At 41.6% G+C, this 27530-nt stretch overlaps 2 protein-coding genes across 5 annotated transcripts in view; one reads left to right on the top strand and one right to left on the bottom strand.

Moving 5' to 3' along the window:
• The window catches only part of slc12a5a (solute carrier family 12 member 5a), a 233407-nt gene extending 231991 nt beyond the window's left edge, over positions 1 to 1416 (bottom strand). For both annotated transcript variants that reach the window (XM_047348014.1, XM_047348015.1), the window contains exon 1: positions 1082 to 1416. In XM_047348014.1, the coding sequence (XP_047203970.1) occupies positions 1082 to 1247 (166 nt within the window). In that variant the 5' untranslated portion in view covers positions 1248 to 1416. The remainder of the gene's footprint in view (positions 1 to 1081) is intronic.
• Positions 1393 to 27142, top strand: LOC124857000 (adenosine receptor A1-like). Of its 3 annotated transcripts, XR_007035470.1 has the most exons (3): positions 1393 to 1530; positions 7246 to 7431; positions 26317 to 26447. XR_007035470.1 is itself a non-coding variant. In XM_047348023.1 (2 exons), the coding sequence occupies exons 1-2, from the start codon at positions 24569 to 24571 to the stop codon at positions 26957 to 26959; spliced, it is 972 nt and encodes a 323-aa protein (XP_047203979.1). In that variant the 5' UTR covers positions 24523 to 24568; the 3' UTR covers positions 26960 to 27142. The 3 variants fall into 3 exon arrangements, 1 of the variants encoding a protein (XP_047203979.1); XR_007035471.1 differs by lacking the exons at positions 1393 to 1530; positions 7246 to 7431 and adding an exon at positions 13666 to 13933 and having other exon boundaries at positions 26317 to 26450; XM_047348023.1 differs by lacking the exons at positions 1393 to 1530; positions 7246 to 7431 and adding an exon at positions 24523 to 24897 and having other exon boundaries at positions 26317 to 27142.
• The last annotated feature ends 388 nt before the right edge of the window (positions 27143 to 27530 follow it).

Genomic DNA, 27530 nt, shown 5'->3' with positions numbered 1-27530 from the left:
ACTAAAAGCTTTAATGATAACAGTGGAAATCTTTGGGGATTCTTGGCAATTCGTAAGAAATGTTTTTAATGTATCAACCTTTTAAAAGGTCAACTATTCTATAAAATGCATGGATTCCTATTAAGAATTGAAAATCCTTATTTGTACTTTGCTGGAACTGAATGATTGCACTTTTCAAATGCTAATCATCAATAATGGCAAATGGCTTCTGTTCCTGACCCACTGGGAATTTCAGAGACTATTTGTTCTGCACTGTTGCTTTCAATTCACACAATGAGTGACAGGACCTTGGTTATTGTAATAAGGAGAGCTTGTGAAAGGATTGTGGTACTGGTGCGCAGAAGACCAGACTGGAACAACTCAGAGGACTGGGGAGGAAATTACAGAAATATGTAAAGATGTGTATAGAAAGGCTTTAATGACAGTCTTTTATGCAGTATAAATCAAATCCAACCCTTTGAAGGAAACCGGGGATTAGGTGTGCTCTATAAACTAAATCATTTCCAGCTTTTACAACAAAGAAACAGTAGATATAGAAAATGATCATTCCTAGTTCTGTAACATAGAAACAGTCATCTGGGGGCAAATACTGTCTATGTTGCATGATTAGAAAATTACATTTCAGAGCATTACTTTAAAAAATCCGTAATTATAACAATATTTCAGGTGGGAGAGCAAGTCCTGACACAATAAAATTTAACTAACTAAAAAAAAAAAAAAAAAATTAATTAACGGCCAAAAATGATAACTGCACAGTTTAATGTTGTAATTGTTTGCATGTTGCAGGAGCAGTAGCAATATGTATGAAACAATGACAATAATTAAACCAAAACAAAATGCAGCCCTTTTAATCATCATGACCAACGCTCATGCAGATGTTTCAGAGAGGACAATCTGCACCCCTTGGAGCCCCTGTCTGTTATTGACCAGGCGGTGCCCTCAGAGCTTATTTGGAATTCCAGTCACACACACATAAAATGTGGCATCACTGAAGACAGAGGCAAGATTGCTAGTGTTCTAGCCAGCAGCTAACAAGCTGCGCTTTAAAGAATGAAGCCAGTTTTTGAGAGGTTTTCCCTACCTTTCAGCACCACCACCACATCCTCGGTATCCGCAGGAGTGGATTCCTCCGGCGCAACACCGCAGGCTGAGGGCTCGTCTCCTTCAAACAGCTGGTTCACCTCTCCCTGGATGTCAGAGAGGCGCCGGTCGCCGTCGCTCTTGGAGACGCTGAACCTCTGGCTCATGGTGGTTGTCGCCGGTGAGACAAGCCGCGGCTCTTCTTCCCCCGGTGCGGGGTGACGCGGACGGATGAAAAACAGCTTCAAAATGCCCTCTGGTGCCCTACTGTAAGGGTTTCTGTCACAACCACGGAGTTTACAACTGACTGATATGCTTTGGAAAACAGCAGCCCTTTGTGAGAATATTAGACGTGAAATACCGAGTGGACCATCGCATCAACCGGTGTCTGCAGGCTGCTGCGCATCTGGGTCCTAAAGCCGATCCCTGAAGAGCGCACTGTCACTGGCAGTAAGAGCTACAGCACACAATCTAGCATGTTTAGCTGCAATGACAGTTTGATTATAATTTTAAAACGTATAGTGGAAACAACAATTTACATTTGGCGAGCACTAATATTATGAGCTGAATGTAGTTTATTATCAATCAACCTTTATAGAGCACTTTACACACCCAACGTGACCAAAGTGCTGTACAGATCCATAAAATTTAAAAGAAAAAAAAAAAAAAAAAAAGACGGAAACACCTACAAACAATGACAAACAGAAAAACAAAGTCAAGAACAGTTGTAAACAATAAGTAAAAGAATATAAAGCGCAACTGCAATTAAAAATCAAGTTAAAAAGATGGGTGTTTAAAAGGGACTTAAAATGTATTGGCCATCCTTGGAGTAAGAGGAAGTTTGTTCCAAAGCAAAAACAGAAAAGGCTCTGTTTCCGTTGGTCCTAGGTCTAGGAACATCTAATAGCAGGAATTCTGACCTCAAACCTCTGGGTAAGTGCTTGTGTAAAAGCTCTGTTAGATAAGGAGGTGCCTTACCGTTTAAACATTTAAAAATCAAAATCTTAAATTCAATCCTAAAACATACAGGCGACCAGTGCAGGGAGGACAATATGGGGCAATGTGTTCATGTTGCTTTTTATCTGCAAGCAGATAGGCAGTGGCATTTTACCTCTGTCTTATTTTCATTCAAATTCAAGTTCATTTCCATCCAAGTTTTAATGTAATTTAAATAGTTTACCAGATTCTGTGTCATTTTGTTTGAGATAGATCTGACCCACATACAGAAGAACACTCAGAAGCACAACTGAATTAGTGAAAGGTGTTTTATTTACAAAGTGATACTGGAATGTGAATGGTAGAATCGCCAACTGCATGGAAATAGGGGAAGGAGAACTGGTGAAGAAGCACTATCGACGGCAGGCTTTATCTGTGACACATGGAATGTGGGATGTATCCAAAGACTTGTTGGTAAGCGAAGGCGAACCGCAGAGGGGCTGATCACAGTCTCAATCTCGTACGGTCCAATGAAACGAGGCAAAAGCTTCCGAGACATGGACTTGAGTGGCACGTCACGTGCCGACAACCATACCCTTTGTCCGGGCTGATAATCGGGTGCAGGTCGGCGTCTCTGGTCAGCAAATCGCTTGTTCTAGTCAGCAGTTCGGTGAAGGGCCTGAATAGTAGAGTTCCAGATGGTTCTGAAGCAGCTACATGTTGATGGATTGATGAAACTGTAATATCCTTCTCGTCAGCGGAAAACAGAGGAGGCTGATAACCAATAGATGCTTCAAAGGGTGAGTGACCAGTAGCTGAAGAGATGTGAGTTGAGTGCATACTCGACCCAAGGTAGGTACAAGCACCAATCTGTGGGGTTTGTGGATGTGAGGCAGCGTAACGTGGATTCTAGTTGCTGATTTAACCTCTCTGTTTGACCGTTGCACTGGGGGTGATAGCAGAAGTCAGTGAAACTTTGGCTCCTAGAGCTAAACAAAATTGTTTCCAAACCTGAGAGATGAACTGTGGACCTTGGTCTGACAGAATGTCCTGAGGTATCCCATGGAGACGAAAGACGTGCTTGGTAAGGAGTTTTGCTGTTTGTAGGGCTGACGGAAGTTTTGAGGGGAACGAGATGGCATGATTTAGAAAAATTGATCAACGATTGTGAGAACAGTAGTCATACCTGACGAGTGACGCAGTCCGGTAACAAAGTCCAAAGCTATATGGGACCATGGTCGATTTGGGATGCTGAGTGGTTGGAGAAGACCTGCAGGAGGCTGATTACTGGATTTGTTTCTGACACAGGTGGCCCAGGCTTGAACAAAATCTCTAACATGTTTATGTATTGATGGCCACTAAAACCTTCTCTGAACCAATGCTATGGTTCTGCTCACCCCAGGACGAGCTGAAAACTTAGCTGTGTGTAGCCACTCAATAAGCTTAGTGCGTACATGAGATGGAACATAAATACAGTTTGGTGGTCCTGTGCCAGGGTCAGGCTCTAGTTGTTGAGCCCTGTTAATGATGTCTTCAATCTCCCACCTGAGTGCTCCTACTGTCCATCTCGACAGCATAATGAGAGCTGGTTCCTTCACAGAATCATCGGCGGCAAATTGTCTGGACAGGGAATCAGGCTTAGTGTTCTTGGGGCCAGGTCTGAAAGAAATACACAAATTAAAACGAGAAACAATAAAGACCACCGTGACTGGCGTGGATTGAGCCATTTGGCAGCTTGGAGGTAGGCCAAGTTTTTATGATCAGTCCAAACTTGAACGGGATGTTCGGCCCCCTCCAGCCAGTGGCGCCACTCCTCAAGGGCAAGTTTTATGGCCAGTAATTCTCTGTCACCCACATCATAGTTTCTCTCAGTGTTGCTTAACCTGTGGGAGAAAAAAAACACAAGGATTAAGTCTCCCCTCCTCAGAGTTCTGAGACAGAACAGCCCCAACCCTGGTGTCTGAAGCGTCGACCTGCTTGGAAGAATCGGGGTGAATTAAGATGGGGGCATGAGAGAATTTCTCCTTTAACGCCTGGAAAGCAGATTCAGCTTCAGGCAACCATGAAAATGAGACCTTGGAGGAAGTTAATGCAGTGTAAGACTGTAGTCCTTGATGAATCGTCTGTAGAAGTTTGCGAATCCGGGAAAATGCTTTGCGTGAGTCCAGTACAGGCCACTCCAGGACAACCTTGATTTTCTCTAGGTCAGAACGTACCTGTCCACCCACAAGGATGTAGCCCAAAAATGTGACTGATGGCTGGTGAAACTCACACTTTTCGGCTTTCACAAACAGGCAGTTCTCCAAGAGGCGCTGGAGTACCTGGCGAACGTGTCTGCGATGTGCCTCAATGTCCTTAGAATAAATGAGAATGTCATCCAAATACATGAAAACGAAAATGTTCAAAAAGTCCCTGAGAATGTTGTTAACTAGAGCCTGGAAAACAGCAAGTGCATTGCAAAGTCCAAAAGGCATGACCAAGTACTCGAAATGGCCCAGCGGTGTCTTGAAGGCCGTCTTCCACTCATCCCCCTGGCAGATCCTGACGAGATGATAGACATTTTTGAGATCTAATTTGGACAATATGGTGGCACCATGAACCGATTCAAATGCAGAGGTGATGAGAGGAAGTGGGTATTTATTCTTAACTGTGATTTGGTTTAAGCCCCTATAGTCAATGCATGGACGTAACGAGCCGTCCTTCTTACCCACAAAGAAAATTCCTGCCCCAAGAGGTGAGGAGGAAGGCCAAATAATACTGCAGTCAAGGAGTCGTTAATATAATTCTCCATAGACTTCTGGTCTGGACGTGAGATATTATACAACCTGCTAGAAGGCAGGGGGGCACCGGGAAGAAGATCAATCGTGCAGTCAAAAGGTCTATGGGGGAGTAAAGATAGGGCCTTATCCTTACTAAAGACTCCTCTTAAGTCATGGTATTCAGTGGGCACCTGAGACAAATCCATAACCTCGTCCTCCGTGTTAACTTGCTCGGGAAAACTCGGGGAGAAAGCTGACTGTAAACAAGACAAATGACAACTAGTGGACCAGGACTCAATGTGACACTCAGACCAATCTAAATGAGGGTTATGTTTTTGTAACCAAGGGAAGCCAAGAACTGTGGAACCCTGAGAAAGTGGAAACACGAAGACAGATATTTTTTCCCTATGGTTACCTGATAGAGTTCTAGAGGTTTAGTGCGTTGGGTTATCTGCTGCAATCTCTTTCCATCTAAGGCTAGAACGCAATGAGGAGAAGTAAGTGGTTCCACCTCAATGCCTGCTCTGATGACTAAGTCGGAGTCTATTAAGTTCTGTTCGCTACCTGAATCCAACACGGCGGACAAAGTCAAACTATTTTTGATTAAATATGATAGTAGCTTGTAGGTTGAATCTGGGGGCTTTGCAATTCTTTAAGTGGTCCACCAACCCCTTCATAGTTGGTGGACCCTGTCTTTTGGCTGCCTGGGGCAAATAGGACAAGTTGCTATGAAGTGATCTGGTGAGCTGCAGTAAAAACACTGCTTGGTTAGCTTGCGTCTCTGTCTTTCTTCAAAAGTTAACCAGGTGCGCCCTACCAGTAGGGGCTCAAGTTCAGCTGCAGATTGTGGAGGCGGAGGCTTAGCTGTGGGTAGAGAACTAGTAGCTAACTGGTTTAAAATTAAATCTTTCAGCCCTGGATCTTCTTCTCTCCCTTAATCTGTTGTCAACCTTAATTGCTAATGTAATTACTTCGTCTAACATTGGGGGCTCATCAATTAGGACTAACTCATCCTTTAAAGAATTGTCTAAAGCATGGGAAAAGGCTGATTTTAAAGTGTCATTATTCCAACCAGAAGCATCAGCCAAAGTGCAAAACTCAACAGAAAAATCAGTAAGTGGCCTATTACGTTGCTTTAAGGCTCTCAACAGTCGACCAGTACTAATCTTGTCTATAATTGGGGAAAAGGTGTGCTTACATTCTTTAACAAATTCTTCAAAAGTACAACCAAAATCTCTGCAATCAGAGAAACGGGCCTCTGCCCACTGTAAGGCCTTGCCTGTCAATAACCCAAGGACATACGAAATCTTAACATCATCATGGGGAAAGGAATGTGGAAAATAGTTGAAAACTAGAGTACACTGCAGCAAAAATCCCCTACAGTTACTAACCTCACCAGAGAATTTCTCTGGGTTAGGTGAGGTGACGTCACGTGAATGAGGAAGTTGCTGGGATGATGGTGGTGCAGCAGCGCCATCTGCATGAGCAGAGGACTGAGAACTCAAGGTTTGCTGAAGCATGGAAGTAATCTGTTCTAACTGTTGATGTGTATGGCGCTGTTGCTCTGAAAGGGAACAAGGAGAGGTGTCATGAAAATGAATCTGGTCAGCGTGTTCAGATAAAGTTCTTTAGAGTGCTTCTGCTGGGTCTTGTTGGCCAGAGTGTTCTGTCATTTTGTTCGAGGTAGATCTGACCCACATACAGAAGAACACTCAGAAGCACAACTGAATTAGTGAAAGGTGTTTTATTTACAAAGTGATACTGGAACGTGAATGGTAGAATCGCCAACTGCATGGAAAGAGGGGAAGGAGAACTGGTGAAAAGAAGAACTATAATCTTGAGGAATAAACGAGAAGTAATTATGTTAATAGTAGAACGGTTTACTAAGTGAGTGAAGTCAGGTCGCCAGGGGTAGAGTGAGTCTGGACCCAGGTGTGTGAAGCGGAGAAAATCCTGATGGTTTACTTGAGCTGTAGAGTGAGTTCTGGTGAGTTCAGGAGTTAATTCAATGTTCAGGTACTTGCGTTGGAGGGTGGACAGGTTACGCTTCTGCCTCGGTTCAGGAGACGGAGGATAACAGGAACCTGCCAGCTTGGTACTTGGAAATGAAATCCAAATGAAATCCACCAAACATAGGTAATCTTGATTGCCCAGAAAGCTCTGGAACCAAAGTCAAAGTTTAAAGAAGAATGATCAGAAGGTTCAGGTTTCTGCCTGCAAAGGAACATAAACAACATCAGCTTAGTGACAAAGAATGAAGCATAGCTTAGAAGTGGTTGAGCTTGGCATAGAAGTTCTGGCAGCCTCCTGCTTAAATACTCCTCCAATGCAATCAGCAGATCAGTCGCAGCTGAGAAACTCCAGCACCATCTGGAAACTGAAAACAAAGTGCAGACAAAAACACAAACACACACACAGAAACCAAAACCCCGACATTCTGTACTGACTCTCTTCCGCTCCCTTTCAATAGGAGATACATTTGCAGATCATCTGTGAAACAATGAAAAGAAACACCGTATTTTCTAAAAATGGACCCTGAAGGACGAATATACAGTGAAATAAAGTCCTAAAAAGGAGCATCGACACCCCACAATTCAAAAGGTGCCTGGAAGGAGGAAACCTGTCCCAACTTCAGAGAAAAACTTCTGCCAGACAGGTAACATTGAAACCAATTAAGAACTGTGTCCTTAACACTGACCGATTGGTCCAGATGCAATAGTGAAACATCATGGTCCACCATGTCAAAAGCAGGAGTCAAATCAAGCAAGTTTAAAACAGTGGAAATTCCCAAGTCTGCATTTAAAAGTAGATCATTGGAGGCTCTAAGAAGTGCTGTATCTGTGCTGTGACACAATTTAAAGTCAGACTAACATTTTTAGTCATCCAATGTAGCTGTAGTTGCTTCTGAAGTTGAAAATAATCCACCTACTCTAAATTTTATGATGTTTGGTGTTGATTAAATTGACATTGCAAGGACCTAAGGCTGTAAAGACCTTCTTTAATAGTCTCAAATAAGAAATGTACCAATATCAATGTCAACATATTTTTAGACTGTTACTTTCTGTCAGGGTTTGTGGTAGTGGTGTCGGGCCAGGATGCAGGGCAATATTCGAACAGAAATACTGAATAACAGAATGTAACTGACTGCCAGACAGGAACTGAAACATGAGGGACTAACCAAGAGAACTATACCTGGGAGAAAATAACACTAAGCATGAGGGAAAAAGAACTAATAAAACTAAGGAGCACAGAACTACTGGGAAACCAAATACAAGAACCTAGCCAGAGAATAAACACAAAAGAACATAACTACTAAACAGAAAGCACATGAGAATGACCTAGCTAGAAAAGTAAACAAACACAAAACCCAAAATGGCAGATCCTAACACTTTCAAGTCTATGTAGGGTGTAAAAAACATTTTCTAAAAGGAAAGTCCAACTATGTAGAAATTGTGGCTTTCATGTTTTTTGTGTTTTAGGTTGTTTGTTCAACTTTCTGCTTTTCAGGAATTTTAATGTATGATTTTGTGTGACGTTCATCTAATTTCTACCTGTTGCTTGAGTTTTGTGTTCAGTGTTGTTGAATTTAGGCTTGACCTGTTTTTTTTTTATGTCTTCTGCTTATTTGCACCATCTTTATTTGAAAATCATCACACCTGCCTGGCATCTTACCATTTTTCGCCTTAAATACATATATCTCCAAACACAGTTACATGTCTTTGTTTCCTTCATTAATAATAATCTCTCCCGCATGCCCCATTTCCTCCTGAATTAACTTTAGAAAAACTGAATGATAAACTTTAAACATTTGTTTCAGTCTTCAGTTGGGTTCTAGGGTCTGAGACTGGGGTCTCAGGCTAGTGTGGGGGTCCATATTTCTTTAGGGCCTACTGCAGGTAAGTGGACTCAAATAACTATATATTTAGTACCATTGATCTACCACCTTTTAACAAAGAGTCAAATTGGTCAAAGGAGGCAAATATTGCAGTTTTAAGACCATAATGTATGATGACTAAGGCATTTTAATTATTATTGACTTAATTAAGTGCATTAACTAGAATCAATCTCAGGGTGTGCCATGTTTCAGTCTGCATGCATTATGAGACAAAAAGTAAAATAAGTTCACAAGACAGGAGGTATACTACACAACTGAACTCATTTACCTTTGTAAGCATAGGCCAGCCAATGATTTAACGCCCTGTAATACATTTCAGCTTTCAATGCCACTGTTATTAACAGCTGCACAATATATCACATTGTAATCATCGCAATATCAGTGTGTGCAATCACAAAGGACTGCATAGATGCAATACCTGATGCAAGCATGCTTACAGGCTTACAGGCTTTGATGTCTTTAAGATATTTGGTCAGTTGAATGGATTCAACCTTATAACACCATATGTATTGCAATTAAATATTTTTATGAAATTGTGTACCCCTAGTGGTAATATACAGGGGTTGGACAATGAAATTGAAACACCTGGTTTTAGACCACAATAATTTATTAGTATGATGTAGGGCCTCTTTTTGCGGCCAATACAGCGTTAATTCGTCTTGGGAATGACATCTACAAGTCCTGCACAGTGGTCAGAGGGATTTTAAGCAATTCTTCTTGCAGGATAGTGGGCAGGTCACTACGTGATACTGGTGGAGGAAAACGTTTCCTGACTCGCTCCTCCAAAACACCCCAAAGTGGCTCAATAATATTTAGATCTGGTGACTGTGCAGGCCATGGGAGATGTTCAACTTCACTTTCATGTTCATCAAACTAATCTTTCACCAGTCTTGCTGTGTGTATTGGTGCAATGTCATCCTGATACACGGCACTGCCTTCAGGATACAATGTTTGAACCATTGGATGCTCATGGTCCTCAAGAATGGTTCGGTAGTCCTTGGCAGTGACGCGCCCATCTAGCACAAGTAGTGGGCCAAGGGAATGCCATGATATGGCAGCCCAAACCATCACTGATCCACCCCCATGCTTCACTCTGGGCATGCAACAATCTGGGTGGTGCGCTTCTTTGGGGCTTCTCCACACCGTAACTCTCCCGGATGTGGGGAAAACAGTAAAGGTGGACTTATCAGAGAACAATACATGTTTCACATTGTCCACAGCCCAAGATTTGTGCTCCTTGCACCATTGAAACTGATGTTTGGCATTGGCATGAGTGACCAAAGGTTTGGCTATAGCAGCCCGGCCGTGTATATTGACCCTGTGGAGCTCCCGACGGACAGTTCTGGTGGAAACAGGAGAGTTGAGGTGCACATTTAATTCTGCCGTGATTTGGGCAGCCGTGGTTTTATGTTTTTTGGATACAATCCGTGTTAGCACCCGAACATCCCTTTCAGACAGCTTCCTCTTGCGTCCACAGTTAATCCTGTTGGATGTGGTTCGTCCTTCTTGGTGGTATGCTGACATCACCCTGGATACCGTGGCTCTTGATACATCACAAAGACTTGCTGTCTTGGTCACAGATGCGGCAGCAAGACGTGCACCAACAATTTGTCCTCTTTTGAACTCTGGTATGTCACCCATAATGTTGTGTGCATTTCAATATTTTGAGCAAAACTGTGCTCTTACCCTGCTAATTGAACCTTCACACTTTGTTCTTACTGGTGCAATGTGCAATCAATGAAGACTGGCTACCAGGCTGGTCCAATTTAGCCATGAAACCTCCCACACTAAAATGACAGGTGTTTCAGTTTCATTGTCCAACCCCTGTATAAGTATTAACAAGGTTAAAATCATTAACAACAAGGCTCTGAGTTTCCAACGCAGCAGCAGGTCCCTCATCTGACTGGGTTAACCAGCCTAGATCAGACCACTAACAGTGGTGTCATCTGCAAACTTTAGATGTTTCACAGATGGATCCGCTGAGGTGCAGTCATTTGTGTACAGAGAGCAGAAGAGTGGGAAGAAAATACACCTCGGGGGAGGAGGGGCACTTGTGCTGGTGGGGGAAGATGCTCCCCACCCTCACCTCCTGCTGCCTGTCAGTCAGAAAACTGGTTAACGACTGACAGGTAGAGGCCAGCACTATGAGCTGGTTGACCTTCTAGTAGAGGATGTCTGGGTTGATGGTGTTGAAGGCCGAGCTGATGTCCACAAACAGGATCCTTATGGAGCTAAATTGGGGCCATAAAGTTTGTTCAAACGAAAACAATTTGAACCTGAAAAATAAGTTTGTTCAAACGAAAAACATTTGAACCTGAAAAATAAAAGTTTGTTCAAAAGAATAAAATTCGAACCTGAAAATAAGTTTGTTAAAAAACAACAACATTTGAACCTGAAAAATTATTTTGAACCTCCCCCAAAAAAATGTGAAAACTGAAAAAAAAGTTTTGCAACTGAAAAAAAGTCCCCGATTGTCCCGTATTCCAGTTTACCCCTGGCTGTGAGTCACTTCACTAAATGAAGACCAAACTCATTTAAATCAAAAATGCATCAGAAATCGAAACCCGAGTCCAGTCCATGTGAAAACAAGTCCAGGCTTAATTATGCAAGGATATTCTGAAAATACCGGCTCGTTTTGCATCTGGTTTCATACCGTTGCTTAGTCACGCGGTTCTTTTGCTTTATGTTGGGAAATCTCCAACACGGACTTAAAATGCTGTGCAAATCTGTCAAGATCATATTTTCTCCTCTGACATTCGCGTCGTGTATTCACGTAAGCTGCTTCTATCGGTGAAGCAAGTTATCTTTCAAAACCAATCACATATATATAGAATATCGATGATGTATTACAGATAATTCCAGTTCCCACGGTCCCTGAATGCAACAGCTGGGAATATGTTGTTCAGCCCGTGTTGAGCTGTCAGTCATGATCTGAGGCCCCGCCCCCCACGCCAAAACAGGGCTAAAAGTTTGAAGCCAAAAAAAAAAAAATCTGCAAGTTCGAAAAAAAAAACTTGTATCTGAAAAGTAGTTTTGAACTTTTATTCCAGTTTCACATCTGTTTTTTTTTTTCAGTTGCAAAACTTTTTTTTCAGTTTTCACATTTTCTGGGGGGAGGTTCAAATGTTTTTCTTTTGAACAAACTTTTATTTTTCAAGTTCAAATTTTTTTCGTTTGAACTAACTCCAATTTAGCTCCAATTTAGCTCCATAGCTCCTGGCATTCACCAGGCACTCAAAGATTTTCATAACCACAGATGTCAGGGCGAGATGTCTGTAGTCATTTAATCTGGTGTGTTTATTGGGGACTGGGATGACGGTGGAGCATTTAAAGCAGGAGGGATGGTCTTGTTTAAGATCTGAGTGAAGATTAGGGCCAGTCGGTCAGTGCAGGCTTTCTGCCTGACAGCCTGTGTTGTCCAGATGATAGCACTGAGAGTGTGAAACAAGGTAGACTTATATGTAGGCTGCTAAGTTATTCAATTTATTTTGTGAAAGTAAAAATAAATATGAGTGAAGTCTGGTGAGTTAACATTTATCATCCTAGCAATAGGCATTTCTGCAATGTAAACAATTAAACTAATATCATATCATCTTAGTCATAAAACATGGGGAAAATATTCATTATAGATATTAAACATCAGGATTTTGAACTCTGGAAATTTTCTAATACTAATTAATATTTCCTCATATAAACAGGGTTGTATTTCACTACTCAATCTTAATCACATCTGTAGGAAAAAATAATAATGTAAAAATCAGAATTAGTATCCAGACAGAATTCAAGGCTATTGTCAGATTGAACAAGAATGTCAGAAAGGTTGTCTTTAATGATTACTAAAATGCCAATTTCATTGAATTGTACTTGTTAATGTGGTATGGCGATTCTCCAAGAGCTCACTAGGTGGCGCACAACGCTCAGGAGGAACTTTTAACACTTGGGAACCAGGCGCTGCAGAATAAATTTTGCAGTCCAGCTGAACGCAGGACTGAACTGCATGCATACACTCCAATATCAGGAATAAGAGTGTTGTGAGTCCTTGGTAATGACATGTAATGTTTAGAATTTAGTAGTTTTGCCGTAATGTGTTGAAATAGGGATGTTTATCTATACATTGTTATGCTGGTTTATATAAGCTTTGTAGTTGACTTTGAAAGTGATGGAAGTGCAGTAATTTCTTAACGTGTTACCAGACTAGTGGTGATTGAGGCGGGACATTTATTTGTACTCGTTATTATATTGTACATATATGTTTAATGTGATTTGATGTGATAAAACAGTCGAACTTTGGAAAATATTTCTTATATTAACCAAATGAGATCAAGTTAGCTTATTTGTTGTTCTACTGGTCAACATGTTATTCAAGTCAACTAAAGCATAATAAAATGTATGAATGTTTATATTGTTTATTTTGCTGTTCCCGTTTTAAAGTATTTACATTTGTTATTATTACTTTAGTATATTCTAAAGATATGGGGATATCTTACATATTTAAAAGTACTGTAAAATACCTGATGTTAGAATGAGCATTTGTTTTAGTACCTTAGGGAGTCAAATGGTAATTTGTTCCTTTGTTGAAACAGAATAAATAATGCAGTCGAGCTGAACGCAATCTACAGTTTTTGCCTCATTGTTTCTGCCTACAGGATTTAAGAACACTCCCATACACACCCTAGAATATGGTCATAATTTGAGACATTTATGCTTTTGAATCTATGCAAGAAATTTAGGTTTGTAGGCAAAGTGTCATAACGCTGGGTTGTTTTGGACCATAATGCAGATGAATACTCGGAAGCAGCATAGCCATATTGAGAGGATTCTTCTCTTTTAATAATAAAGTTAAGCAAACTTACACAGATCTTCAGTACTCTGACACGGACATGAAGCAGGATGACAACATGGGGAGTAAACAGGAGGACCAAGCGAGGAACAATGAAAACCACCAAACAAATAAACAGAGGAAGGTGGAGTATGGACCAATGAGAGAGAGGGGAAAGCAATCAGAATGGTAACAGGTGAGGAACTGGGTAGCAGGGAGACAGAGGGGAAAGCAATCAGAATGGTAACAGGTGAGGAACTGGGTAGCAGGGAGACAGAGGGGAATGTGATTAATTGCAACTGTTGAGACCTGACTGCAGGGAAGGGTGAACAAGAGGGACAGAGCAAAAGAAACTGGTATTGATAACAAAACCTGGGGAAACTCTAACCTAAAAGGAAAATAAACCAACACATGAACACAAGAATCTAGAAAGTGATAACAGAAGTAAGTACTTTATCAGAAGGAACAGAAAAACACAGAGAAAAAGTGAACACAAAAAACCCAAAGTGGCAGATCCTGACACAAAGCTTTTTGGGTGACGGAAGTGTTGTTGGTGCGACTAGGTGAAGTCATCTGAAATGGGCATCTCCAACCACTGCAATTAGCAATCTCAAAAGTAATTACTTGGATGGTACTCACTTCTTCTTTTTCAGCAGTCCTGTTAGTTTTTTCGAAGTTTAAAGAGAAGCGGATGTTGCCACATCATTTATTTAGCTGTTCTACTTCCTCTGTACAGCGTGATGTAGGTGTTGGTGATGCGATTGAGTTTCATCTGATAATTATGTGGTTTGAACTGAACATTGCATTGCAGCCATATTTCGGCAGAGTAAATACAGGTCCTTCTCAAAATATTAGCATATTGTGATGAAGTTCATTATTTTCCATAATGTCATGATGAAAATTTAACATTCATATATTTTAGATTCATTGCACACTAACTGAAATATTTCAGGTCTTTTATTGTCTTAATACGGATGATTTTGGCATACAGCTCATGAAAACCCAAAATTCCTATCTCACAAAATTAGCATATTTCATCCGACCAATAAAAGAAAAGTGTTTTTAATACAAAAAACGTCAACCTTCAAATAATCATGTACAGTTATGCACTCAATACTTGGTCGGGAATCCTTTTGCAGAAATGACTGCTTCAATGCGGCGTGGCATGGAGGCAATCAGCCTGTGGCACTGCTGAGGTCTTATGGAGGCCCAGGATGCTTCGATAGTGGCCTTTAGCTCATCCAGAGTGTTGGGTCTTGAGTCTCTCAACGTTCTCTTCACAATATCCCACAGATTCTCTATGGGGTTCAGGTCAGGAGAGTTGGCAGGCCAATTGAGCACAGTGATACCATGGTCAGTAAACCATTTACCAGTGGTTTTGGCACTGTGAGCAGGTGCCAGGTCGTGCTGAAAAATGAAATCTTCATCTCCATAAAGCTTTTCAGCAGATGGAAGCATGAAGTGCTCCAAAATCTCCTGATAGCTAGCTGCATTGACCCTGCCCTTGATAAAACACAGTGGACCAACACCAGCAGCTGACACGGCAACCCAGACCATCACTGACTGTGGGTACTTGACACTGGACTTTTGGCATTTTGGCATTTCCTTCTCCCCAGTCTTCCTCCAGACTCTGGCACCTTGATTTCCGAATGACATGCAGAATTTGCTTTCATCCGAAAAAAGTACTTTGGACCACTGAGCAACAGTCCAGTGCTGCTTCTCTGTAGCCCAGGTCTGGGGAATGCGGCACCTGTAGCCCATTTCCTGCACACGCCTGTGCAAAGTGGCTCTGGATGTTTCTACTCCAGACTCAGTCCACTGCTTCCGCAGGTCCCCAAGGTCTGGAATCGGCCCTTCTCCAAAATCTTCCTCAGGGTCCGGTCACCTCTTCTCGTTGTGCAGCGTTTTCTGCCACACTTTTTCCTTCCCACAGACTTTCCACTGAGGTGCCTTGATACAGCACTCTGGGAACAGCCTATTCGTACAGAAATGTCTTTCTGTGTCTTACCCTCTTGCTTGAGGGTGTCAATAGTGGCCTTCTGGACAGCAGTCAGGTCGGCAGTCTTACCCATGATTGGGGTTTTGAGTGATGAACCAGGATGGGAGTTTTAAAGGCCCCAGGAATCTTTTGCAGGTGTTTAGAGTTAACTCGTTGATTCAGATGATTAGGTTCATAGCTCGTTTAGAGACCTTTTTAATGATATGCTAATTTTGTGAGATAGGAATTTTGGGTTTTCATGAGCTGTATGCCAAAATCATCCGTATTAAGACAATAAAAGACCTGAAATATTTCAGTTAGTGTGCAATAAATCTAAAATATATGAATGTTAAATTTTCATCATGACATTATGGAAAATAATGAACTTTATCACAATATGCTAATATTTTGAGAAGGACCTGTACAGGTCCTTCTCAAAATATTAGCATATTGTGATAAAGGCGCAAAAAAGTATGTGCATGGTTGTTTGTCCTGTGTGTGTCTGTGTTGCCCTGCAATGGACTGGTGACCTGTCCAGGGTGTACCCCGCCTCCTGCCCATAGACTGCTGGACATAGGCACCAGCTTCCCCATGACCCACTATGGAGGAAGCGGTATAGACAATGACTGACTGACTGAAATTACCCCTCCAGATCAGTGGAGGGAGTGTTTGGAGGGAGGGGGTGAAGCAGGAGGAGAGAAATAGTGTGACCTTCTTTGATCCCCTCTGAAGGTCTTCCTCATTCCCACTCCTCCCTCTCCACTCCTTTTCCACCTCTCCCATGCACATTCTGCCCTGCCAAGCACCTGTCTGCAGGTATGAATTTAGAGAGAGAGGGAGTCAGTCTGCACACACTGTCTCCTTTCACCTGCCTGTCCCCTAAGCTTATCTCTCCAACCCTAGCTGCCTCTCGCCACATCTGTCAGCATCAGTATCTCCAACTAAATTACAGACTTCGAGTGGCACAAAATGGAGGCAATGATGATTACAATCAGACAAGATTTCTACAATCCTAAGGTGTTTTAAACAAACGCATGCTGTTTTCAAAGGGGGACAAGTCAAAGCTTGATCAGGCTACAGCTGCCCAGTTTTTTTTTTTTTTTTTTTTTTACTGTGACCCTCTCTGCTTAAAAATTCAATAAAAGAGTAAGACAACAATCTCCAGGTAGTTTATCTCATTCTGAATACAAAGAAAAGCCAAAGGATGGAGAGAATTTGTTTTTACAAACTAAGAAGACAAACCCAAAGCAGTCAAGCTGATTAAATATTGCTTGTTGAGGTTGAGAAAGAAAGAAAAGTTAAAAGAATAATTTAAACAGTAGAGTCCAAATTAAAGCTCACAAAGTACAGGTCCTTCTCAAAAAATTTGCATATTGTGATAAAGTTCATTATTTTCCATAATGTCATGATGAAAATTTAACATTCATATATTTTAGATTCATTGCACACTGACTGAAATATTTCAGGTGTTTTATTGTCTTAATACGGATGATTTTGGCATACAGCTCATGAAAACCCAAAATTCCTATCTCACAAAATTAGCATATCATTAAAAGGGTCTCTAAACGAGCTATGAACCTAATCATCTGAATCAACGAGTTAACTCTAAACACCTGCAAAAGATTCCTGAGGCCTTTAAAACTCCCAGCCTGGTTCATCACTCAAAACCCCAATCATGGGTAAGACTGCCGACCTGACTGCTGTCCAGGAGGCCACTATTGACACCCTCAAGCAAGAGGGTAAGACACAGAAAGAAATTTCTGTACGAATAGGCTGTTCCCAGAGTGCTGTATCAAGCCACCTCAGTGGGAAGTCTGTGGGAAGGAAAAAGTGTGGCAGAAAACGCTGCACAACGAGAAGAGGTGACCGGACCCTGAGGAAGATTGTGGAGAAGGGCCGATTCCAGACCTTGGGGGACCTGCGGAAGCAGTGGACTGAGTCTGGAGTAGAAACATCCAGAGCCACTGTGCACAGGCGTGTGCAGGAAATGGGCTACAGGTGCCGCATTCCCCAGGTCAAGCCACTTTTGAACCAGAAACAGCAGCAGAAGCGCCTGACCTGGGCTACAGAGAAGCAGCACTGGACTGTTGCTCAGTGGTCCAAAGTACTTTTTTTGGATGAAAGCAAATTCTGCATGTCATTCGGAAATCAAGGTGCCAGAGTCTGGAGAAAGACTGGGGAGAAGGAAATGCCAAAATGCCAGAAGTCCAGTGTCAAGTACCCACAGTCAGTGATGGTCTGGGGTGCCGTGTCAGCTGCTGGTGTTGGTCCACTGTGTTTTATCAAGGGCAGGGTCAATGCAGCTAGCTATCAGGAGATTTTGGAGCACTTCATGCTTCCATCTGCTGAAAAGCTTTATGGAGATGAAGATTTCATTTTTCAGCACGACCTGGCACCTGCTCACAGTGCCAAAACCACTTGTAAATGGTTTACTGACCATGGTATCACTGTGCTCAATTGGCCTGCCAACTCTCCTGACCTGAACCCCATAGAGAATCTGTGGGATATTGTGAAGAGAACGTTGAGAGACTCAAGACCCAACACTCTGGATGAGCTAAAGGCCGCTATCGAAGCATCCTGGGCCTCCATAAGACCTCAGCAGTGCCACAGGCTGATTGCCTCCATGCCACGCCGCATTGAAGCAGTCATTTCTGCCAAAGGATTCCCGACCAAGTATTGAGTGCATAATTGTACATGATTATTTGAAGGTTGACGTTTTTTGTATTAAAAACACTTTTCTTTTATTGGTCGGATGAAATATGCTAATTTTATGAGATGGGAATTGTGGGTTTTCATGAGCTGTATGCCAAAATCATCCGTATTAAGACAATAAAAGACCTGAAATATTTCAGTTAGTGTGCAATGAATCTAAAATATATGAATGTTAAATTTTCATCATGACATTATGGAAAATAATGAACTTTATCACAATATGCTAATATTTTGAGAAGGACCTGTAGGAGAGGACTGAGCCCAGCCCTGAGGGGAGCCAGTGATCAGTGTGATGCTGGTGGATGTTTTCTTTCCTGTTTTCAGCCAAAGACTTCTCCTTTAACCTTGGACACACATGAAGCTGATGTCCTTTGTCTTCACAGAGGATGCACGCCTTGATCCTATTTTGATTTGTACCTGGACTTTCATTTTTAACTGTCAATTGAGTGGTTAGGACACGAACCTTGTCTCTTTTGATGTCTTTAGGATTTCCCCTTTCAGTGCCTAACTCTGATGACCGAAGTGCATGGAGAGAAGTAATGGGGTTACAAGCAATTTTAGATTCAGTTGAAAGGAATTTAGCAAAGTCCTTAAAAGTTGGAAATTCGTTGTTATCCTCAAGATTTTGAGTGACCTGTCTATTCCAGCGTGCAGCTGCCCAATTTGGTAATTTATTGATAAGCCTTTGATTTTTCTCACAGTCGTTAAGGATATCAAGACCTTTAACATGGGGCATGGCATCTTGACAGGCATTGAGAAAATCTGAGAAAGTTCTGAGGCCTTCAGCATCTTTGGATGTAATTTTTGGCCACTTAGCAAGTTTCTCTCTGAAGGCTCTCTGAATAGTGAACGGCTCACCAAAGCGATCATTCAGTGTTTTCCAAGCATCTTGATAAGAGTCTGTCACTTCGGTAGAAGGTTCCATCTATTATTTGTCTTGCTGCACCACCAACGTATTTCTTCAGATAGTAGAGTTTTTCAGCTGGACTGATTGACCTCTGGTCAATAAGCGAGGTGAACGTAGCCTTCCATTCAATGAATTGAATGGGGTCTCCATTGAATACAAAGGGTTCTGGAGCAGGGAGCCTGTTTATGGCTATGTTATTTTGAAAGAACTGTGTGAGATATTGGACATCATTATGGAGAGGTTGAGCGGCATGAGCCGTAGGGATTGGAGACATGGGTGTGTTGTCATCTCCCTTCGTTTCATCATTGTTGTTGTGATAACTGGGTTCAAATTCCATTTCCTCATAAACCTTGAGTTTTGCTTGAGCAACTCGCATCTCTCTCTCTACCTGCAACAGCTCCAATTCACACTTTTGTGCCTCTAATGTCTCAGAAGCTCGTCGTTGTTGCTCCTCTAGCGCATTCATCTGTCGCCTTTTTCTCTCCTCCTCAAGCATGAGTTTATAATTGGCTTCCATAGCTGCTGCATCAGCTGTCGCGTCTACATAGTTATCCACCTTGCAGTGACTTGTCACGATAGAGGTGGAGGATCCATAAACAGACTGTGCATGATCGTGATGGCGCAGATCATGGAGACGTTGTCTTTCTACTTTGTCATCAAAGTCGTTTTCTTCATCTGTAACTGCTGTAGGCAACGTTAATGATCTCTGTAGTCATTGACTCACATGCGTCGATGCTTCTTCTTATGTCTGGTGAAGGAGTAGTGAGTTTCCTTAATTCACAGAACATATTTATTAGACCTTCCTTTTGAAGGTTGAGTTCTTCAATAAGGCAGAGGAGGTCAGTATCAGGCAAATATGACTTCAGTTTTCCTTTTGCCTTGCACATCTGTAGTTTCCATTCTTCATACATTAATAACAACTGCCTTTCCTTTTTCTTAGCCTGCTCCTCTTGCAGTGCACGCATTTTCTCTGTTGGAACTCTTATGCGTTCCGAGCGTCGAGGACCTTCCTTATGTGAAGCTTCATTTTCATCTTGAACAGTCTCAGCTGTATGTTCCTTTAATTCTTCCTCTGCAGCTGACATTTTATAAGACATTTCAATTTGAGGATATGAGAAGCAAAGTTGCCTTAACTAAGTTGAAGCTCTAAATGACTTTATCTTTGTTGTTTGTACTAGTTAATAACAATAAAAAAAAACTTGATTCGAGTAAATGATAGATCCTTACAGTAAACAAATGGGTTCAACATAAAATATTAATGAAATATGTTACGTGTACCCCACTGTGTGCACATTCAAATCAATTAAAAATTAAGATAAATTTCACCATGAACTAAATATTCAAAGCACTTGAGAATAAGGAACAATAATGAGTGCTTGACATTAACTTTAAACTCAAAGGAATTCCTTGAATTTCAGATTCTCTCTTATGCAGATTTTTAGGCTTACAAAACCTTATGAAGGAAAAATGAAGGTGATAATAATAGTCTTTATACTACCTAAACTGTCATTGCCTCTTTTTTTGAAGTTCTGTTTTTTTTTTTAACAGTAAGATAAAGAGTAATCTTCAGTTTTCCCTCAATGTCAATGAGAGGGTTGCACTTCACCACCGTATACTGTAGGATCGCTGACAGGAGAAGCGGAGAGGAGGGACGCTGCTGTCGAGACTGGTGAAGCTCAAAAGTTTACCTAAAGAAGTTACAGTTTTGGGCTTTATGAGGAAGTTTTTGTCTCAGCCATAGCAATAACAAGGACAAGGACTTGAAAGAGCGAAACTACAGACTTTTGACCATGGTGAAGTTAGTTTTAAGTTGGATATTGGATATTCGTGCTCTGCCGATTCAGTGGCTCTTCCTCCCGTTTGATCCAATGCAGGCAGGCTGATTATCAGAATCAGAATCAGCTTTATTGCCAAGTTTGTACATACAAACAAGGAATTTGACTTCGGTACACTTTGCTCTCTGGGTTTTCTTTTTTTTTCTTTTTTTTATGCGTTATAAGATATATTTATGCATATATCTTTATGTCCTTAAATACAAATATACAAATATACACATATACAAAGGTGCATTTGCAACTTCAGTGTGCAGTTGTTTGGTACTCTATTAAATGTTCATCAGAGAAACAGCCTGGGGAAGAAACTGTCTCTGTGGCGGCTGGTTTTAGTGAACAGTGCTCTGTAACGACGGCTTGAAGGTAAAACTCTAAACTCTAGTTTATGTGCAGGGTGTGTGGGGTCTGCACATTATTCTCTCTGCAGACCTGATTATTTGTCGCAGTCTAGACCTGTCCTGTTTTGTGGATGAGCCAAACCACACTGAGATGGATGAAGACAGGACAGACTGAATGATGGCAATGTAGAAGATGACCAGCAGCTCCTGTGGAAGGTTGAACTTCTTGAGTTGCCCCAGGAAGTACAGTCTCTGCTGGGCCTTCTTCCGAACAGTGTCTATGTGTGAGGACCATCTCAGGTCCTCAGAGATGGTGGCATTCCTAGGAACCCGAAGTGGTCCACAGCTGACACGGTGTTGTTGAGGATGGTGAGTGGGGTGTATGGGGGTGGTGTTCTCCGAAGGTCCACCACCATTTCCACAGTCTTGAGTGGGTTGAGTTCCAGGTAGTTCTGACAACACCAGTGTACCAGCCGATCCACCTGTCTGTATGCAGACTCATCACCGTCCTGGATCAGACCAATGACAGTGGTATCGTCTGCAAACTTCAGGAGTTTCACGGACAAATCCGCTGAGGTGCAGTCATTTGTATAGAGGGAGAAGAGGAGTGGGGATAGAACACACCCCTGGGGGGCACCAGTTCTTATTGATATGGTGCGGGAGAAGAGGCTCCCCAGTCTCACATGCTGCTGTCGATCCGTCAGGAAGCTGTTGATCCACTGACAGGTGGAGGCTGGGACGTTGAGCTGAGTGTGCTTCTGGTGGAGTATGTCTGGTATGATGGTGTTGAAGGCCGAGCTGAAGTCTACAAACAGGATCCTGGCGTACGTCCCTGGACGGTCAAGGTGTTGCAGGATGAAATGTAGACCTAAGTTAACAGCATCATCTGCTGACCTGTTTGCTCGGTAAGCAAACTGCAAGAGGTCCAGCAGGGGGCCTGTGATGTCTTTCAGCCGCTTCAACACCAGCCGCTCAAAGGATTTCATGACCACAGACGTCAGGGCTACAGGCCTGTTGTCATTTAATCCTAGGATGGTGGGTTTCTTGGGCACTGGGATGATGGTGTATCGTTTGAGGCAGGAGGGAACCTCACACGTCTCCAGTGACTTGTTGAAGATCCTTGTGAAGATCGGGGTGAATAGATTTGCACAGGCTTTCAGGCATGATGGGGAGACGTTATCAGGTTCTCCAGCTTTCTTTGTTTTCATGCGCTAAAAGAGCCTATTTACATCTTCCTCAGAGATTTTTAGTGCAGGCAGAGGATCTGAAGGTAGGGGGTTGGTTACTTTATGGGAGGAATTTGTTCCTGAAAGGGATGTGGAGGAGATGGTTTGGGGTGTGAACAGCTTCCTGTCATGTCTGCAGTAGAAGCCATTCAGACGATTCGCCAGGTGAGGATTCTGTTCAGGATGGGTGGGGGGGCTCCTGTAGGCAGTCAGGTTTCTCAGACCAGTCCATACAGCCAAAGCATCACCAGTAGAAAGGCTGTTCTTTAGCTTCTCACTGTAGCTTCGTTTGGCTGCTTTGATCTCCTTTGTTCCTGGCCTGCCTGTACCGCGCCCAATCTGTTATTCCCAAAGATGCAGAATGTCTTGGTCTGGACACACATTGAGGAACAGTTTCTAAATTGTGAAGGTAATGCCTTTTTACACTTTTGTTCACCGAGTACAGTTCTCTTGCTAGGTGCATTTTTCTTTCGTTTCAGCAACTTGAAACATAAAAGTAATGTCACTGTTCAAAGGAAACAATCATTTAATAAATGAATAAAATACAACTATGTACATTTTGTTTATTCAAGTAAGATAGGCATGGTCTGTTTCCTTGTTTGACATTTTATTATTTCTTCATTATTATTTTTTTATTTTAACTGGCTTTTACTACAGCTACAGACAGGAACCTAACTGGTCCTTCAAAGAAATTACCAAAAGACTAAATGAAGAAAACAAAAATGGGAGTGGCACAGGAGTGGGAGTCGTTTTAAATGGGAGCAGGATGAGAGTGGGAGTCAATTTACCATGGACAGGATTTTTTTTTTATGTTGGCCTGGGATTCGGGATGGGACAAGACATTTTTCTGTGGGAGCAGGATGGGACAGGAGAGAAAATCCACCCTCTACTATCCACAGAGCTCCACACCACACACACCCCTCCCCTCCACCACTCACACCTCTTTCAGTCAAAGAGGGATATGTACACAAGTTATTTAAAAGACTAAACCTGCAATGTTGCAGGTCTGGACTGTCTCCCCCTCCACCCTGAAGTACTGTGCCTATACGCTGTCTCCATTGTTTACAGACATTTTAACACCTTACTGAAAAAAAAGACAAGAATCACAGGTCTTAATGATTACAGACCCCTCGCCCTGACCTCCATGGCCATGAAGTCTTTTGAATGCCTTGTCTTGACTCACCATAACATCATCATAGACTTTTTCCTGGATCCCCTACAGTTCGCCTACAGAGCCAATAGATCAGCGGACAACGCTGTAAACATGGCACTCCACTTCACCCTCCAGCATCTGGATTCCCCAGGATCCTATGCCAGGGTACAGTTTGTGGACTTCAGCTCTGCCTTCAACACAATCATCCCAGCTTTTCTCAGTGACACGATTCCTAACTGAATGTGCCTGACCCCTTGTGCAGATGGCAGTTTGTTACGCTGGGGCAGCCCGCTCCGCCAAGGCTGCATCCTTTCTCCACTACTATTCTTCCTGTAAACCAACAATTTGATTTGCACATTTGATCACCACTCTGTCAAACTCCTGTAGTTTGCAGATGACTCTCTACTGCCCATCTGTCACATTGTCACTCAGAAAACACTGTGGGCACCTGAAGGGGAAGTGCTATGGCTTTTTCTCTGTGAAATATGCAAAGTTTGCTCCTAAAAAAACTCCATGTAAATCTTTGTTCACCCCCAAATAGAGGGCTGTTAAATCAAGATAACTCATCTCATAGTTCAGTTCAAGGTTTTCAAAAATGTGAGCTCCACTCATGAACATAACCATGGACAATACAGCACTGAATCTGCAACTTCAAGTTTTTCAAATGGGCCGGTTTGCAGGCGTAAATCAAGTTGTTCTTCATGCGGATGTGGTTTTGTGGCTTTTTTTTAACCTATTTTTTCTACCACCTTTTCTATAAGCAACAGCATTAACTAATACTATTTTTGAACATGGTAATGGTCAAAATACTTTTGCATGTGTGTGCACGCATACTGTGACTTGGAACTAAGAGGCCTAGAACTTTCTCAAAGCAGGAACTGCATAAAGTATAGACTTACGGTTACCTAGAGAGCAATTGCCAAACAGAGCACCATGAACACCGGAGAAGTCATTTATACACTGTTGGAAGTCCTCATTGCTGTCAGCTGCTGTCTGGGAAACATGTTGGTTGTTTTGGCCCTGTGGAAAACCAAAAGCATCCAACAGCCCACCTTCTGCCTTATTGTGTCTCTGGCTGTGGCTGACTTTCTGGTTGGATTTATTGCCATACCATTGGCTGTGCTGGTGGATGGGCGCCTGGAGACTTCATTCCACATTTGCCTCTTCATCAGCTGCGTGGTTATCCTCTTGACTCTAGTTTCAGTTCTGTGTCTGATGGCTATTGCTGTTGATCGTTACCTGCGGGTCTATATCCCTCTGCGGTAAGATTTATCTTTTACTTTGCACTGAGCAGATTTAGAATCAATGCAGGGCATTTAAATCATCTGAATTATACTTTACATTTTAATCACCAAGTTCTAATTTTCTTTTTGTTAGTAGCCTGATTTTCAGCTTGATGTCAGGTTATTTTATGTGCTTTTATAATAATTCAGAGTACATCATTAGAGCTAAAATTGTGGTCAGAAGTTTACATACAATCATAGTTCCCATGAGTCTCATACATTTTGGGCTTTTCATGATGCACAAGAATCATTCTTTATTCAGGATGGACTGAAGGTACAAAACATGTCTTCAATTAATTTTTTTAAATGACAATTTGGTGCAGACATTTGAATTTATTGTGGATTTTCTGTATGTACAAGCTCAAATGTATAAAAACATGTTGACCGAAGGCTTTTTGTAGCTATCAACAAGCTTCTGTCATAATTCTAGCCTTGGTATATGTGGCAGATTTCATTTAAATTGGTTGGCTCCTGGTATTCGTGTGGCTTTTAAGCATGGTTCACAAAATTTCTAAATCTTTAAAGTCAGGACTTTCCCAAGGCTTACTGTTAATCTGCTACATTCATTCCAAACCCATTTTTATTTGTGCTTGGGATAATTATCATATAATTATTAACACCCTATTATGTTCAAGGTCAAACAACCAGCATGACATTAAGTTAAAGAAATAAAAGACAGCTCTTTTTCATTACTATTCCATCCAAGTTGTGCACTAATAACCACTCAGCCCCACCACCATGCCTGGCAGTTTTCTTAAGTTTGAAAGCCTCACTATGATTATTCATAACATACATTTTGCCGTTGTAGATTAACCTTCCTTTCCTGTCTGTAAAACCATTCTCCAAAATAAATTTGGCTTTTTCATAAAGGTACCTGCTTGAAAGTGTTGATTTTGGAGCAGATATTGTGGTCAGCACCCTTTCTGTCAATGGCAATGTAAAACTTGCTTCACTGTGAACAGTGAGACTGGTGTTTGTGCAGTTTCAAGTTATTAGGAGATTTGAGCATTGGTGGTTGTTGTGTTATTATTGATTATTCCAATCTAATTTTTATATTCTATGGGAGCAGTTTTGGTCAGACGGTTGAAGATATCGCTGAAGTTTTCAACATCACAATGACCACAAACAACAATCAAAACTGCTTTTATATTACATAAAACAGGCAAATATTAAGCATTTTTGTATAAATTTGGCTCTGTATTGATTTGAAAAAAGTCACAGGAAATTAAAACTTGGGCATACAATTGTTGTATTTAAAATTTATTAAAGTTATTTGTTGTTTGACCATTTTATTCTGGAAGAAAAATGGTCCAAATAACTCAGCCCAAAATCAATATGAGTTTAATTTCCTTGAGTGTGTGTAAAATTCTCACCGACTCTTGATGTGATTCTTTACAGGTACAGACGAGCTGTAACCTGGAGGCATTCCTATTCTGTGGCAGCTACATGCTGGCTTGTTGCAGTACCACTGAGTTTCACTCCTATGCTTGGATGGCATGAAGACCCACCTGAATCTGTGAATTCTACAGTTGTCTGTCAATTTGTACGGGTGATTCCCATGTCTTACTTGGTTTACTTCAATTTTTTTCTCTGTAACATCACACCTCTGCTGGTGATGATTGTGTTGTACTGCTATGTCTTCTGCTATATTAGGGGAAACCTGAAAGAGAAACCAGGCAACGGTGCTCGAAATCAGTCCCAAAAATACCTATGGAAAGAAAAGCAGCTAGCATTGTCTTTGTCTCTGGTCTTGGCCCTGTTTGCCCTTTCTTGGCTTCCTCTTCACCTCATGAACACCATTGCTTACTTTCAAGGATCAGCTGCTGTGCCATGCACAGCTTTCTATGTTGGAATTTTGCTTTCACATGCTAATTCAGCTGTCAACCCAGTAGTGTATGCATTTAAAATAAGAAAGATCAAGACAGCTTATCTGAAGATTTGGAGACAGTTTGTTCTGTGTCCAACAGAAGAACAAGGCTCTCAGGCAAGCCAGACAACAGACAACCCCAGCAGTAACAACAGAATTTTTGATAATGACTAATGGCTGATCTAACTTTCTTTATTATGCATGTTGTTGAAATATAATACTGAACTGCAGCGTTTGTTGTAGCTCTGTTTCATATTATTCTCCATTTTTGTGCTCAGGGTGAATTTTGCATTTTGCATTTACATTGAACATTTGTTTTTCATAAAGATCAACTGTTTGCTTGCTTTTGTATTGTAAGTGCATCGTTATGTTTTTTTTTTTCCTAGACAGGGTGGGACTACTTCTAATGATTCATTGAAACAACCCTCTCACTAGTAGCACAAAGAGTGGAGGAACAACAACGTTTCAAACACAAGCTGGACTTTTCCAAAAATCAATATACATTTTTAGTTTCAGAAGAAAGAAATGTCTGATGTGACTCAGTAAGGTGTGCCATGTTATTACATTATTACATGCAGGAACGTGCTTAGTGAATAAACACACATGCCTTGCAGAATGAGCAGGATTATCATTTTAGCTGTAAATATGTTTTTTCTAAGAGCCAGTTGTAAAAGTCTTAAAACATAAGCATAATTATGAATACACACATCTAACCCCGTGATAGTAAAACTTATCTCTAAAAAGG

Source organism: Girardinichthys multiradiatus, chromosome 20, assembly GCF_021462225.1.
Source record: "Girardinichthys multiradiatus isolate DD_20200921_A chromosome 20, DD_fGirMul_XY1, whole genome shotgun sequence".
Classification (NCBI taxonomy): domain Eukaryota; kingdom Metazoa; phylum Chordata; class Actinopteri; order Cyprinodontiformes; family Goodeidae; genus Girardinichthys; species Girardinichthys multiradiatus.
The sequence above is the reverse complement of the archived record's forward strand: the minus strand, read 5'-3'. Positions and strand labels throughout refer to the sequence as shown.